Below are 16,651 nucleotides of genomic sequence, written 5' to 3'. Positions count from 1 at the left end.
TGGAAAACAGCAGCCCCAGGAGAGAGGCAGGCGATCTACCTCTGTAAGCCCCTTTCGGAGGGATTTATGTTTCTAGGTCGGCTGACTGACTGGCGTCGTCTCTGGAGAGGATTTCTTTGAGCGCCGACCCTCTCTCATCTCGGGTCCTAAAACCCACCCTGGCGGTTATAAACTACAATTAAACGTGAGGAGAAATCGAGATTTGGTTGGGCCTTGGCCTGCCAGTATAAAATAGTAACTAAAATCTGTTTGAGAGCTCAGATTTTAAAAGGAAGATACTGCTTATTCTTCCCCCACTGGAAACCTAGTTAAAGGAAATTAAGGCCTCTCTTAAAGGTAACTAAGATTAGAGAGCTCGGTTTCCGTTTTCTGTGTTTCTGTGGGCCGAACGCCCAGGTCGGTCAGCGAGTTTCTTTCTGGGTGGAATGACGGATTCCTCTCGTCTGAATCCTAAAATGATAGCTTCTTTTGGTTCTGCAGCTGCGAACGACTGGCGCCCAGTAGCCCTATCCTGGCGGGGGTGTTGCTGGGAGTGGGAGGTTTGGGGGGAGAGAAGCAGCAGTGAATGGGAAAGAGGAAAGAGCCAAACCTCGGTAAAAAGTTGAGAGAGCTGCGAGGAAGGAACGGCAGCTCCTCGAGGTTCTCTGCCCCTTTAAGTGCTTCTCTGACTCAGCTAAGCTTCCCCCTCAGGTCGCGTTTTTTATGAATGAAAAACGTCCTTATATTCATTATATAAACAAGCCTTAGCTGATTGGTCAATGGTCCCCCACTGCATAAATTATGCAAAACAGACCCCTGGGGGGTAGGGAGGGACGCGCTGTTGACCAATGGGAATCGGAGTTGATGGGGCGGCTTGGCTGGATTTGCCCGCAGACAGGGTAAACAAGAAGCGATGGACAGCCGCTGGAGCGGCCTCGGGCCAATGGGAACGCGGCTGGGCTACAGCCGCGGGCCAATAGCAGAGGGCGGAGCGGCAGGCCGCTGGGGGCCGGGCCAGCGCTCCAGCCTGGTTGGCAGCTGCGGCGCAGAGTCCAGCCGCTGGTGCGCGGAGCGGTTCAGTGTTCTCGGAGCGGTTCAGCCCAGCCATTAGCCTAGGCTCCCAGGCCCGGTGCGCGCGTGCGTGAGCGCGCCTGCGCCCCGGGGCCGCTGCAAGGGGAGGAGAGCCACCGCCTCAGGTGAGGGGGCGTCAAGTGGACAACGGGGGCTTCTGAGTGCGGTGTCCAGGAAGGGCCCAGCTGGCTAGAGTTCACTGGCTGATTCAGAATCTTCAAAGTCGGGGTGCACTTTTTAAATCGAGGTTGGGCCACCCCTCCCTCGCGGAGCTCACCGCTCCCCTCTCCTCCCGGGGCCCGGTCCGGTTCGGTTCCTGGGAGGCGTCGGACGGGGGCGGCTAACGGTTCCGGAGCGCGAGGAGAACGGGTTTCCGCACGTCGCGGGGGAGGCCGGCGGGAACGCGAGGTGCGGGGGCTCCTGGGTGGGGATGGAAGGGTGCGGAGTTGCGGTCTTTACAGTCTCTGGAGATCTGAGAACCTCGAGGGGACTTGGAGGCTCGCGAGAAGAGGCACTCCGCCGATCTTTGCAGTGGGGAGGAGGCGGCAGAAAGCAGCTTAGGGAGAAGATTTGAGAGGTGATGCGCCCCCACCCCAGTACCAGGAGGGGTAAAGTGACATAGGCATGTGCAGCGTGTGGCGTTGGGGGTCGGCCAGGAACTTATGCAGGCCTTGCAAGTTTCAGGTTGTGGAAACCGGACACCCAATCCCCCCATCCCACCCCCAGCAGACAGGGCGTCAGGTTGCCGGCGATTCTGGAGAAATCGGGGAACATAAGAACCGCGGCCTGGGGATGGTGGAAAAGAAAAAGATGGGTGCGGAGGGGGATGGAGAGACGTTGGAGCTTCGAGCTGGATTTGGGATCTGACCGAATTTTCAGAGGGGAGGGGACCTCTAGGGGGGAGCCGAACTCCTGATTGAGGAGGGGTGCCAAAGAGAGATGTTTGGAAGAGGTTTTGGGGTGGGGGAAGGATTGCAGGCGGTTGGTAGCTCCCGGCGCCGCAGCTCGTTTTTATGAATGTGGGTGACTTTATGAATGAAGCGGGTTTCTTTCGTTGGCTCGCTGCTCCCTGCGGCTTTTTTTTTTTTTTTTTCTTTTCCTTTTTTTGTGAATGAAGCATTGAGCTTTCTTCCTAAAACGCTGGGGTGAGGGGCCTGCGTCGGAGGCAGGGCTTGCGTTGGGAGTGGGGGCGGGGGCTCATCTGAAGGAGTTTTCATGAATGGAGAAGGCTGGGAATTGGGTGGAAGTGTGTCTTGTTTTGTGAATGGGGCCCAGTGCGAGGGATCCAGTTACAGCCTTTACCTGATGTGGCGGCTGCGGCTCGCTCTCTCATTCATAAAACCGGGCCCGCTGCGCGCCGCGGGGGAGGGGCCTCGATCGCGCCGCTAAGCTGTGTTAAAGTTTTTCCTGGGGGTACCGGGGTGGGGGGGGGGCACAAAGGAAGTGGTCTAAACTCCTGGATGAATTCGAGCTTTCCCTTCAAGCTTAAAAAAATATGTATACTTTGAACGCGATTTTTCTAGCCCTTGAACTTTGAGAGCTGCTTTAAAGAACTTTGTTACCTCTTCTTTTGGGTTTGCTTATAACAGCTTCTTTAATTTTTTAAAAACTATTTTTGCTTTTCATGGTGAAGTATTTTTGCGTCGTATTTCATTGTGAATCTCTGAAAGTATCTACCCCTCCGATCTCCTACCCGTTGTCCACTTCTGCTATAGACGTTTACAGACTTTCTAAGGCCATGACTTATTTAAACTGACAAATTTTTGAAGGCTACAGAGAACTCGTTTTCTTGCCCTTCAACTCGCTGCTGATGCCCTCTCTGATTTTGTTTACGGGTTGGTGACATTTGGGAAGAAAACTTTATGTTGAACTTTTTAGCGCTTGTTTGGAAGGCATGCAGGCAAGCTACCTGGAGTGTTTTTCTAGGAAGTTACGAAGTGTGTAGTTTTGCTCCTCTCCCTCTGACTTTGAAAATATTTTATTACCTGGACTAAGGTGCGGAGGGGAGGCTGGCGGTGAAGGGTTTCCTTGTATACTAACATACAAAAATTTGATATGCTTCACACAGTATGAAAAACAAATTGGATGCCATTGCCCACTGAGAAAAGGTTCCCTATTTAAAATTTGTATACTAGTTAAAAAGATTTATCCTTAATTATTTTGAATTGCTTAGAGCTGGGGTGAGTGAAATTAATATTTCTCCCATTTTATTGACCTAACTGAATTTTTATTTGAAGAATGGTACCTTCCTGACATTGTTACTTTATACCTTCCAAATTAGAAACAGTTCCCTCCTGTCCATTTGGATCCCCAGCCTCTCTTTCCAAAACCCAATACTTGACAGTACTGAAACAGTTTAATTTTCTAAATCATGTAAGAAAAATTGATTTCACTATAATAAACAGATTTTTCTTTCCATGAAACTTTTACTTTTAATGATTTTTAAAGATCTGTGGTAGAGATGCATTTAAACTATGTGTAATGGAATTTAGTTAACTTTATGCATTAGTTTTCTTAGCTATTTTATTCTTTTAAAAGTTGGAAATGTTATAGCTTTCTTTGTGAGTTGCCATGGAGATATCTGTGACATTATCAACACTATACCTGTTTGGACAAAAGATTTAAGTTTTAATGAAGAGTTGTATCTGAAGATAAGTATATCTCTGGATCCTTATATTCTTGGAACTATATATAGTTTTTTACCACTGACCTACAAAATACTTTTAGAAGCACTATGTATGTCAGATTCTTAATTGCAAATAATTTGGAATGCTTAAACCCAGTTTCTCTACTTCCTGTCACTGTACTATCAAAAATTAAATTGTCTAAAAAAAAAAAAACCTAACACTACAAACACGGTGGGGAATCTTCTTACAGAAAGAATCTTGAAATCATCTTTTTAGATGAAAATAAGGTCTTTTTTTTTTTTTGGTAGGAGACAGACGGTAGTAAACCTATAATCTTAGTGATTAAATAAAAAAGATTAAAAGAATGACTAGGTGAATGGATTTGGCACTAAGTGTTCCATGAATCTTTGATGCCCTTAATCAAGCCCAGGTTAGTCTATAAAGCTTACACCTTGAGTGGTGGTCTTTAAGTACCTCAGAGTAAGTGAGTGATTTCCCACAGAAAAGAACATTGCTAAAAGAACAAGCAATATAAAATCACTTCACTTCTTTCCCCTCACCTGGGTTAAAATCTCCCAAATTCCTGTTACAGGAGGACCCCTTCCCCCTAGAAATTGCTCAATGCTGAAACCTTCCAAAGTGATATTAGAGACGTTGGAAGCACCATGGATGGGTTTTATGATCAACAAGTCCCGTTTATGGTCCCAGGGGTAAGTTTATGTGGCTTTTGGTTTGTTTTGTCTTCCTTCTTTGAACGTGAGTCTTATGGCACAGCCCCCTTTGGACCCCTTTACTACACTTACGTCTTAACTGTCTATTGGCCTCTTTCAGAAATCTCGGTCAGAGGAGAGTAGAGGGCGGCCTGTGATTGACAGAAAGAGGAAGTTTTTGGACACAGATCTGGCTCATGATTCTGAAGGTAGTGCAGCTCTTCCCTCTGTTGTGGCTTGTTCATATGGCTCCCTGTGAAAACTGCAGCACACAGCCAGCTTCTTCCCTCTTCCCCCTAGGAGAATTCTCCTCATTCTGGTGTCTTCTGTTTTCAATTCCAGAGTTGTTTCAGGATCTCAGTCAACTTCAAGAGGCTTGGTTAGCTGAAGGCAAGTTTCTTGGCTGTTGTTTTCCACATAAAACATTTTACTGTGCTTTTTAATAAAACTTAAAGATCTAAAATAAAAATCTCTTTTCTAGCACAAGTTCCTGATGACGAACAGTTTGTCCCAGATTTTCAGTCTGATAACTGTAAGTACCTCTCTGGTGGTGGCACATGTGTTCTGGGAGTGTTTGGTCCTCGATCATCCATGTCTAGAATACTTTTCAGCTGTAGCCAGCCTCTTTGGACAGTGGTATGTGTTTGGTTTCTTTTAATAATTCAAAATTAACCCCCTCCCCAAACTCTCGTTCTGTTCCTTACTGAAGTTATTTCTAAAGTACTTTTATTACAGGTAAGGTTTACCAAATATGATTTTATCTTAAAATTTTTGCCTAAAGAATTTTGCAAAACTTCAAGCTCAAAAAATCCTAAATTCTTAAGTTAACTAAAGTTATATATAAGTTACTGGACCAAGCATCCATTAATCAGACATTCTCTTCCAGTGGTTTTTGGGGGTTTTTATAAATTAAGTCCTTGACAGAAATCATGAGCCTGACGTTTTTTTTTCTTTTAAAGGTGCAGAAAATAGTTAATGAAAGATTCCAGTTAATTTGTGGCTTCACCCAACATGTTAATTTCTTTTCTAGCTCAAAGTTGACCAAAAAATGGTCACAGAGTGACCTGGTTTACACTTATTTTTCATGTAGTTGTCAAGACTATCATTCAGAGAAGAGTAAAAACCTTTACTTAAAATGGTTTTTAAGTGCTCATATCACTGAGATAACAAATGCCATGGAAGCTCAGAAGACGGCTCTAGGGTGCTGGCAAGGGCACAGTTAGCTTTGCACTGATCTTTTGGGGGCTGTCCTCAACAGGTCTGGGAGCTTTTATGGTCCAGTCAGAGCTATCAAGGACAAAGCTGGCTGATGAAATTTGAGCAGCACAGGGCAGCTCTAGAGAGCATTAGTCACTGGCGAATGAGCAGGTTTAGAAGAGAGGCCTGGAGAAAATGCTGCCTCTTGAGAGTTGCATCATAGAAAAATTTGTGTCTTAGTCATAGTTTATAATAGCAAGCACCTGAGCCAGGCAAGGATTTGATTTCTCATTTTGCACCAACACATTTTCCCCAGCTTTGTCTTATCTTGTGTGTGTGTGTGTGTAAAAATGCCACTGGGAGAGAGGATATCTTTGGATCTAAGTAAAAGCTGCATATTCTAAATCAATACATGAAAGGCCAGAGGTACTAGCTAAACATTCTTTAATGATAGGCCTCATATTCCTGGGGAGATGCTAGGAAATGTGAAAAGGGAACAAACTGTAACTCACAGATGCAGGGTTACCTTAGCTTTGTCACAGCTTGGTGTGGATGTTTTCTATCGGAAAGTAAATGCATGTTAATTATTGCCCTCTGATTGCTTTCAAATGATTGGGAAACTTGCCACTGAAGGGCTAAAGAAAGATAACCTAAAGAGAGAGAGAGAGAGAGAGAGTGTGTGTGTGTGTGTGTGTGTGTGTGTGTGCACGCGCGCGCGCGCACAAGATAAAAGACAGGATTGTAATTCGACTTTGTTCTGTGTTGACAGTTTGGCCCAGCCTTTCCAGTTCTTGCTCAGAGCAGCATAAACTGCAGTCTGTTTGGGAGGCTTTCTTGGCAGAGGTTCTTTGAAATGCTTTTATGACACTTTTGTTTGTTTCTCTATAACCCAAAAGAGTTAGAAGGGAGGTGAGATGACTGCATTCAGATAGATTTCATGTGCTGAAGCAGAGGTAGGTTCCTTAGAGAAAGATGTCAGCAGACAGGATATTTGGATAGATATTTATCTGCAGGAAGAGGCTTCAGTAAAGGAATCAATAAATGTGTTCTGGCTCCTTAGAAATAATTCCAGCTCGGCAGATAGAATGTGCTAAGTTCTTTAAAGTGCCATACCTAAAATGGAGCTGCTTTGGGAGATGTTTCTGCTTACCAAGTGTGATGTGTTTCTTTGTTTGCTTTTTGCTTTAACTTAAGGTTGGGGTTTTCTGTCTGTTTGAGTAGCCTCAGAGAGTCTTTGAGAATTTTCCCCCCTTCTCTGACTCTTCTTTCTAGAGATGCAGCCAAAAGAAGGATAGATTCAGACAGAGGTTAGGCAGGAACACGGATGTGGGGAGGTGTATTCTTGAACTATGTCTCCTTGCTGTTATATGTGTGACTTTTCACTGCAGTTGAGACAGACAGTATAGACTCATGGGAGCTGGCAGAGCCCAGGGCTGGGCAGATCCTTTCTCTGTGAGTGCATTTCACAATCTCCTATTGAGGATCAGCTTCCACTCCAGCCCCCTTCTGGAAGAGCCCTGACTGTTCCAGGGAAGGAGGAGAAGCTCATGCAACTTTAATAAAATCTTTCGAACCAGTTTAAATCACTGGATCAATGAACTGGAAACCAAACTTGCACTTGCCGGGTAAAGCAAATCCCTCCCCTAGGGTGGCTGAAACATTTGTAACAAATACTCTTATGTGACCTGCCATGAGCAGTAGTCTACCTTTCCTGTTACTGTTGACTTGACTAGTTTTCCATGTTGTATGTGAGAGTTTTGGTATGTATGTGAGAGAAAAAGAAATACCAAGTAATGTGGGTAACTTATTTTAGAAGGTCAGGTTTGAAGATGATGGCTTACTTTTTTTGGTAAACGCTGTCAACTCAGCTTCTAAAGATGTTTTTTATATTTTCCAGATTTGGGTTCCTACCCATAGGCATCCATTCATAAGTTTTTTTTTTAATAAATGAAACCACTGTTCTTAAGAGTTAAAAGAGAGGTGAGACATTTAAGTCTTATAGAAATGCCCAGCCTACTTCTAGTTGTATAGGTTTCCCCTTACTTCACAAATACAGAAGTTGGTTAAGTATCCCGCCCAGAATCTCTTAAAAGGTTATGTTCAAGGGAATAAAAAGTGCCACCTATAGACATAGGGGTTCTGCCTTTGCCACCCATTGTCCCTTGATCCTGATAAATAACCCTGAAGATCCCAGATAGTTTGAGCTACAAGTCCCTTTTAGAGATGGTCTTGCCTAACCCTTTGATTTTATTAAGAGGATAATATAAGGTCCAGACAGCTGGAGACACACCGGTGATTAGGGGCAAATGGGAGGGGTTAAGTGAAACGAGGGAGGAAAAGTATATAAAATCCTATCCTTAAAGAAGCTCTCACAAAGCTGCAGAGCCAAGGGCACTGTCACACTCAGAGGCTCCCTCATGATTTCAGATGCCTGGAGCTGGCCCTTAGGAAAGCCTGGTTGAGAGTGGGCTGCCCAGTCTAACCCATAGTTCTCTTCATTCTACAGTCCCAAGAAACTTATTCAGTACCTTGGTGCTTTGAGTTTTGTGCATAGGATTTGGAAGAAAGAGAAATGATAAAACAGAAAAATCAGAAAACTGGCATGTTTTCCAAAAGACGTTTGTGTGTGTACACACCGTGTATCCTGTGTGTTATAAATGTGTTTAGCTATGTGTGCAGTAACACACAGAGCTACCAAGCCACGGAATCTGGGCCAGTAAATAAGTGTGTACTACATTTTACAGAATCAGCTGCAAATCGAAACCAAGGATAACAATCAAAGTGCTTAGTGTTGGGTTAGGGGTGGGAGTTGATCATTCAGTTTTCTGAACTGTTTGTTTGAACACCTTAATATTCATTCAGTTTTCTGAACTGATTGTTCGGGCATCTTAGGGTATTACTCTCTTTTCTCAGTCTGATTCTTTAGGAACCATGGACTATAGCCCACCAGTCTCCTCTGTCCCTAGAATTTCCCAGGCAAAAATACTGAAGTGGGTTGCCATTTCCTCCTCCAGGGAGTCTTCCTGACCCAGGGATTGAACCTGTGTCTTCTGCATTGCAGGTGGATTCTTTACCGCTGAGCCCTCAGGGAAACCTAGGGTATTACTAGGTTCTAGCATATATACATAGCGTTTTTAAATGCAGATTTAAGTTTTGATTTTTTAAAATTTCACTCATTTCACTGTGATATTGTGACTGTTATACCTGTCAGCATTTTGAAGAACTAAAATATTTTACATTGAGGAAAAGACACGGTAAAATCTTATTTTAAAACATGATCTTAAACAAATATAGTTTAAAGAATGGTTTTAAAATCCAAATGGCCGTGTTTTCCCCTTGAAGTGTTCTTAGATCTGTGCTTCAAAAAGAATGGACTTACTGGAGGAAGTAAGGGTAATTTCCTAAGACTGGCTAATTAACTGATAAAATCAACTTTTCATAAAGGCATTTGCAATAGATGGCTGGGAAACAGGATTAACTGTTATGGCAGCCCTTGAACCTAAAGTATATTGATCTTAATCCCATTTCAATATGAGATTATTCATCTGGATTTTTTTTTTTTAACTGCTCAGGAGGTTGATATGGTGGGGGAGGAGTGACTTCCTCTGGGAGAAGGCCCCAGAAGTACTGTAGCAAACTCTCCGTTTACTTGCTTTCTGTTCTTGGGCCATTTCTATATGAAAGGAGCATCCTAAAGCCTTTCTTAACACAAGGTGAAAAAGACAACAGTAGGCACTTTAAAAATAAGAGGCTTGAGGGAGTTGAGGCTCTTATTTAATCCTTTTCCAGAGCCTATAGCTCTGAAGGTAGAGAGGAGAAACAAGAGAGCTAAAGCAAGAGCAGGAAAGCTAGAGGTTATTTGACTCCAATTTTTACAAACCTTTCAATGTCTTTGTTAGCTAGCCCACTCCCTACCTTACCACTGAGAAAGGGCTACATGATTTGAAATCCTATCCTTGATAGCATCCAAAATCCGTATAATGCAGGACTCCTAAGAACCAAAGCCCTAGCATTCCCATTTATTGAACAGAGCCATGTGTTTACACAAAATCTGTTTTCATCTAACTTTAATTCAGTTAGGCTTATTAAAAACAACAGACTTTTTCTCTTCCTCTTCTATGTCTCTCTGCTCTCAATCCTCTAATAAAACCCAGTAACCCTTCCAGTCTTCCATGTTTGGTGCAAAAGACTTAGGATAGAAAATTATACCTGTGTCTGCTGGGCAGATCACTTTTGTAGATTCCAGAGGTAACAAAATCCCAGCATCATGAAATTACAGTCTATACCCTGTTTTTCAGCATTCTTCTGCCTTAAGATTAAGATGTGGGTAGTCTGATAAAGCTGAGAATTTCTATTATCTGCCATTTCACCCATCTAGTATCACTGTTTTAACTTCAGTCCTAGAAAAAACATTACCACTGGTGGGGTGGGGTAGGGTCGGATGTGTAATCCTCTACCCAGAGACTGTTCCTCCACATGTTTCTGGGGTTTTAATTGTGATAAAGCTCATGTGGGCTCAGAGGCTGACAGCCCCCCCTCGGGCACATGGCTGCCCTTGAGGCAGCCTGGGCCCCATCTGTGCCCTGGCACATAGCGCTTCTCCACTTGCAGTCCAAGGAGCTTGGAGTCTTGTCATGTTGCAGCTCCCAGCTCTTGGACAAGTGCCAGGCATGAGGATGCCAGTACCGGATTAGGTTTCTTTTTTAAAAATTCATTTTGTGAACTCATCAAGCTCTTTTGACAGAGGCTTTGGTCGTCAGTTTTTATCATTGTCCCATTCCTGTAAAAGACTCAGCTTAAAATAAAGGAGACACAAAGACACTAGGCCCCTAGTGTGCCTGGGTGGGTGCACACATGAGTGTGCAGGTGTGTAACCAAAAGGTTAAGTCCACCTTTGAGTGTGGCAGGTAAATGACAGTGGACTAGCAACTCAGAAACTCGGATGTTACAGTTGAGAAGAGTCCCTTCATAAAGGGGCCCTGCCTAGCAAAGAGGCACCCCTGCCTAACAGGAGGAGCATCTAGACGAAAGCTGCAGCTGAGGGTGAAGATTCCAGGGAGCAGGATAAGATCTAGCCAGCAGTTTCAGGCTGTTCTGCAGAGCAGCCAAGGCACTGAATGGAGAGTCTGGTTAGTTGGATTCAGAGAAATGCTTCCAGCGGTCAACCATCTGAGTTCACTGGCTTGTGGCAGTGGGGGCAGGCAGTGAGAAGTGGTCCACATAAGACATTTGAAAATAGTCAAATATGTTTTGAAAAAGAAGGAAAACCCACGTGCTAACATTTATCCCCTGGATCTGGTTTTCCTGCCGCAGCATATTCTTCCCTTGAAACGAAGTCTACACTAGACTGGCTTCATAACATCTTCCTTAGGGTGATTATTGAAGGTTTGAAAAGAATAGAAACCCAATCAGTTTTTAGCCTTGTACTTTGTGTTGCCCTTGGAGTAGGTTTCACTCACAGACTATAGATCTCTTCTCTTTTGATGTCTCATGAGCATTCAGGGGGAGTATTATAAACCTTTCAGGCCGGATGCAAATCCAGGAAAAGGAACTGTGAAACTGTTCATAATAGGTAGCTTGACCCCTCCCCCCTTTGCAGCCAGACTCCTGTAGTGTCTCCAGAGACCCACTCCCTTGGGGAGGAAACCAGGTGGCTCCCAATACTGTTATTGGAATGGAAAAGCTAGGAGTCTGGAAAGGCTGAGCTTCCATGGAGAGCTGTCCTCTAATGCAAACCAGCTCACCCCTGGGGGCAGGAGAAATACCACTGAAGTCTGTTTCAGCTGGTAGCTACAATCAGTTTCTGAAGTGGGCAGCGCAAGATAGATTCTTTTTGCCAGAGGGCACTTGCCGACCTCACTTAGAGCTGACTTGCACACCCTTGCAGATTTCAGCCAGGGACTCGGCCATCTGAGTCTTAGGGAGAGTGTGGAGCAGGCAGGCGCCTGCAGTGTCTGAATTTCTTACATAAACACTGCGCGCTGGGCGAGCAAGCGTCCCTGCAGCGACAGCTGGGCTCTGCTCCGTCTGCCCCAGCGAGCTGAGCTGCCGAGTTCCCCACCCCCCTTGCCTGAATGGAGCATTCCAAATTGGTTGTGAATGGAGGGCGGGGCTCCCTTGCAGACTTTTTCAATGAATAACCAGACCCCATTGTGCAGCCTGTGGAAAAACAACCAACTCAAACAACACTGGGACTGTTAGAAATATGCTTGTGATTGGCAGTTTGGAGAACCTCCAAAATTAGTTTCCTTTGGCTTCCCTGCTGCTCCCTGTTCTCCAAGCCTGGGCTTAATAGGGTTTGAGTTTTCTTTTAAGTGCTGATTTTTAACCCTCCAACTACCAGGCTGGTGGCCTGGGTTTAGGCCGAAGGGCTGCTACTGACCCTCCGATCTGCCCCCACCGCTTTGTCTCTCATTTTAGACTGAAGTTGTCTAGAGGAGTGATAATAGAAGAGGGTGGTTTAGCTTCCCTGGAGAGAGAGGTGTTGAGACTTGATCTGAGGATATTAGCCTTTTATCTCTTGGTTCCCTTGGGGCTGTGGCTTTATCTCTCCACTGAAGATTCCTGCCTCCTCTTCTCCAGTCTTTATTCCAGTCCTGAAGAACTGGTGGGGTGTTTGCCTGCCACAGCACTCACATGTATCTTTTAACATGGGAGGACTCAGCTACAACTTCTCCACTCCTTGGCAGTCTCTCTCCCATTTAGTTTCCCATTGTGGCCAGAAACATATCATTTTAAAGTGACCCTTCCCAGACTGCTCCTCAGGTAAACTCTCCCACTGGGCACTCAAATGCCTTACCTCATCAAATGAACATCTCAGGAAGTGCTAGAATGAACCCAGCCTCTGATGAACCCCCAAATCAGAGTGGCCTCCTCACTCCAAAACTAGGCCAGCTTCTAGGGGTACACTTGCCTCAATATTGCCCACCCTAAACATCTCCCGGGCTCTTGGCTAACAGCTCACAGACAACCCCCAACCCCAAAAGGTCTGTGTGGGCTAGACCATGGCTGTCTTGATAAGCATAAAGGACAGTCCATTAAAAACCAAAACAAAACTTGATAGTAATGATACAGTGCCATTTTCTCAGGGTTTTCAACTAAGATCTCTTAGTTTCTGCTCTTCATCCTCACAACCTAACGAGGCTATTTGCGTTTGTGTTTTGCTGTAAGGATTTTTTTTTCTGAAATATTTCCCTTGCTATAAATTGGTTTTCCAAGGATGTCTTCCTTTCCCTATAAAAAAAAAGAACAGGCCTGGGCTGATTGTCCTTTTGTGAGAGTTTGAAACCTCTCAGGAGGTAACCCTAGATATCTGCTGTGTAAGAGGATGCTGATGTTTGTGCTGCTTCTCCAGAGGGGCTGAGGAGGACTTAGCTTACATAAACACTTTTCAGCCGAGTGCCTGGAAATGCTTTGTAATTGCCTGAAAGGGCACTTAATGAGGGTCTCTTATACTTTTCCCATAGAAAAGGTAGAATAGAAGGAGAGGGGGGATGTCTCCTCTACTCAGCTGCCCACAGTAAAGACCAGATCCTGGAAGGCCTACCCCCACGTTTCCTAATCTGAGTTTTAGTAGAGAATAACTCAGTGATGATCATGTCACTGTGCTGGGGGTACCCTCAGAGTCAGAACATTTCTGCTCCTCTCCAGCTTCCTTTTCTTTTCTTCCCCACCAGCCTTGAAATCTTTATTTCTTGGGGAATAAGGAGATAGCAGCATAGGGCTTTAATGTAGTCTGTATTTTGACAAATTAAACATAATCCCTGCTTCTCAATTTCCATTCTTGTTGAAGCAAGAAGCAACCAGTTTCTCTTAGGCTCTCAGTGTCCAAAAGCAGAGAACCCCCGTCTTTTGTTTCTTCACCCCTGCCTGAGCCACAGCGTCCTTCTCTTTGCACACCACCACTCCGTTCTGTTCCCTCCCTACCCTGTTGTTCAGCAGCCCCCAACACCAGCCTCCAGCCTGCACGGAGGTAAGTCTGTAACATTAGTTCTAAGAGTCCTTGGGGTGACCTTAGGAGTGAATAGAAAAAAAATGAGCTAGGGCCATTTTTCATTTTCTGATTCTTCTTTTAAAATGCAAACTCTACCCAAGTCTTTCCAGGCTGCCTCTAGATTTTGTGCATCTAACGCTGTACCCCAGTAAGACTCTGTGCGAGGGGTCAAGTCACGGTGTAGGCACTCCTCACACACTTGACACATTTCTGCCTTTAGGAGCAGCAGAGCTGTAGATAGAGGGGAATGATTCTCTCGGAGGGGAAGCCACTTTCCTTAGGGTTTGAGTTTCCTCCTGTTACATTTTTAAGATGAATTTTAAACTTGAAGGTAAAATTTTCCACAGTGATTAAATCCCACTTCAAGTATTGTTGCTGCTTTAATGCCAGTTTGGATGAGAATCAAATGAATTGGGAATAAATTACAGAAGGGCTGTTAAAGAAGGCTTGTTTTGCATTTTTTCTTTATTCAGGAGGATTGCCCTGTTTCCCCCTTTCCTGACGGTGTGTTCCATCGTGAGCAGCCCCTCATGCTAGAGTCTGCTGTGGCTGACGAAAAGCCTACAGTGCGGGAGGCCAGCCCTGCGCCTCCAACAGAGCTGGGAGGACAGGGCTCTCTCTAGGCCTCTCTCTTGATGGTGAAAGATAAAGAAGTTGTCTATCATATTGGTTTCTCCACAGCCCAGAGTGTAGGGATGTGACCCTGATGCAATTAGAATACACGTGCTGTGCAACATTCTCTGATGGCAGAGCCCCGAACCTACTAACACGCAAGCCGTACTTCAGTCAGAGTTGGGCCTCTTCTTTTCTAAGCTCCTTTTTCTCCCTTTCATTTCTAACTCTTCAAGGCCTCTGGGTTTCCATTTTCGGAATTCTAAAATAACAGCCCTAAATTGTTAGGATAAATGAGTCGCTGGAAGAAAAGAAACTACACAAATCCAAGCTGTTTCAAGGATAATGCTGAAGTGTGGCAAGAGTGTGAACTTGAAGGAAGTCAATCTGAAACCAGTTCATCTGGGTCAAAAAAATCAACCTGTCTACTACCATTGGCATTAGATTATCTTCCCTGTTTGAGAACACCCGTTTTCTGTTTGGAAATGACGATTTGAAAGATGCAGTTTTGTGCTGAGGACATGTAGCTGTTCAGTAATACGTCTTCTTTCTGACCTGCAGTTCCCTTCTGTGAGTCAGGACATTCCTGACTTACTACATTCATCCAAGGTGGGTCCCTCTTACTAACATGACCACTTCTTTGGGGAGGAGAAAAAAGTATTAAAGAGTCTTTTTCCGTCTATTTTAGCCATACTTAGAATAGAAACCCTTTAAAAAAGAAAATCACCTGTCATTACTGTTAGTACTAGTAGAGGTGAAGAAAGGATAAGGCCAATATCCTAAATTCCAGTTAGAAACTAGTCCTCCTAGTCAATAACCAAGGACATGAGCAGTAACCTCTTTACCCTGGCAGACTCGCCCCTGGCCCACAGGTCCCCCTTGAGGACTCCTTGGCCATTCAGGCTTCCCTGTGCTTAGCCCACCACTTTGACCTCTTCCCAGCCTCTCCCAGCGTTTTCAGCCCCCTTGCAGAAGAAGAGGTAAATGGACGGCCTTGAGGCCCCCTTCTCTTCCTAGCCAAAGCTATGCCCCCTGCCCACCCTTAAGGACTTGGGCATCTTCCTTGACTTGGGTCATGATTTTTCCTCTCTGGAGGGGGGAATAAAGAGGTAGGGGGAACCTGGAGCACCCCCTGGAGACTAGAGGACCCCACACACATTTTGAGTGGTCAGCCTGGGTGGTGCAATTCTACCTTTTGGGTTGCAAGTGTACATTAATACCTGCCAAACTGACTTCCATAGGCGAAATTTAGTTTTTCATCTTTGCCCAATGGTATTTCAGCCAGCGGCTGCTGTTGCTGGAAGAGGCAGTGGAAGAGGAAGGAAACTTGGTGGGATGATGTAATTAGTCATCGAGCTGGGCCTAACAGAAGCAAACCTCCAAATCACCCACCTCTCCTCCCCATTATATGAATTTACTAGAAAACATAAACGTGCGTGCATACTAAGTCGCTTCAGTCTTGTCTGACTCTTTGCAACTCCTTGAACTGTAGCCCACCAGACTCCTCTGTCCATGGGATTCTCCAGGCAAGAATACTGGAGTGGGTTGCCATGCCCTCCTCTGGGGAATCTTCCAGACCCAACCCATGTCTCTCATGTCTCCTGCATTGGTAGGCGAGTTCTTTACCACTAGGGCCACCTGGGAAGCCTCTAGAAAAATATAAACATTCTAGTTCAAATAAGATCCCAACCTAATAAAAATACCCCCAATATAAAGTATAACCCCCTTGTTCAGTCAGTTCCTCTTTTCCACAGAGAAATTAAAATCCCTTTATAAGTAAAACTGCCACTTATCTTTTCCTGCTTTTACCCTAGCCTCAGGGCTTTGTTTGGAGGTCTAACAGAAGCTACAACCTGGGGGCCCCTGAAGCTGGAGCTTTGGTATCTTCAGAGCTGGAGTTCTCCATTGAGAACTCCAATATATTAATATCTAATATCTCCGAGATATTAATATCTTGTGTCATATATTTCACATTCCAGGAAACAGTAAGAGCGTAAAATACTGTAACATCAGTCCCACCCAAACACAATTTAGCACCACGTTACTCTCCAGAGAAGGCAATGGTACCCCACTCCAGTACTCTTGCCTGGAAAATCCCATGGGCGGAGGAGCCTGGTGGGCTGCAGTCCATGGGGTCTCTAAGAGTCGGACACGACTGAGCGACTTCCCTTTCACTTTTCACTTTCATGCATTGGAGAAGGAAATGGCAACCCACTCCAGTGTTCTTGCCTGGAGAGTCCCAGGGATGGGGGAGCCTGGTGGGCTGCTGTCTATGGGGTCGCACTGAGTCGGACACGACTGAAGCGACTTAGCAGTAGCAGTACTCTCCAGAGCCAGTATGAGCATCGCAGCTTCTTGTCACTGAAGCACAACCCAATGTGAACCCTTTCCCTGAGAGACAGCAGCGTTTGGCAAGCCCAGTGATTGTCTAGGACACAACCTAGACCCGTATCACTCTTTGT

General features: G+C 45.1%; 1 protein-coding gene across 1 annotated transcript in view; it reads left to right on the top strand.

The window, feature by feature from the left end:
- The first annotated feature begins 1,021 nt into the window (after nt 1-1,021).
- The window catches only part of ETV5 (ETS variant transcription factor 5), a 59,254-nt gene continuing 43,624 nt past the window's right edge, over nt 1,022-16,651 (top strand). The window contains exons 1-5 of the mRNA XM_040252630.1: nt 1,022-1,175; nt 4,270-4,387; nt 4,509-4,596; nt 4,730-4,777; nt 4,869-4,919. Of these exons, the coding sequence (XP_040108564.1) occupies nt 4,343-4,387; nt 4,509-4,596; nt 4,730-4,777; nt 4,869-4,919 (232 nt within the window). The 5' untranslated portion in view covers nt 1,022-1,175; nt 4,270-4,342. The remainder of the gene's footprint in view (nt 1,176-4,269; nt 4,388-4,508; nt 4,597-4,729; nt 4,778-4,868; nt 4,920-16,651) is intronic.

This window comes from Oryx dammah, unplaced genomic scaffold (assembly GCF_014754425.2).
Source record: "Oryx dammah isolate SB20612 unplaced genomic scaffold, SCBI_Odam_1.1 HiC_scaffold_2, whole genome shotgun sequence".
In the NCBI taxonomy this organism is placed as follows: domain Eukaryota; kingdom Metazoa; phylum Chordata; class Mammalia; order Artiodactyla; family Bovidae; genus Oryx; species Oryx dammah.
The sequence above is the reverse complement of the archived record's forward strand: the minus strand, read 5'-3'. Positions and strand labels throughout refer to the sequence as shown.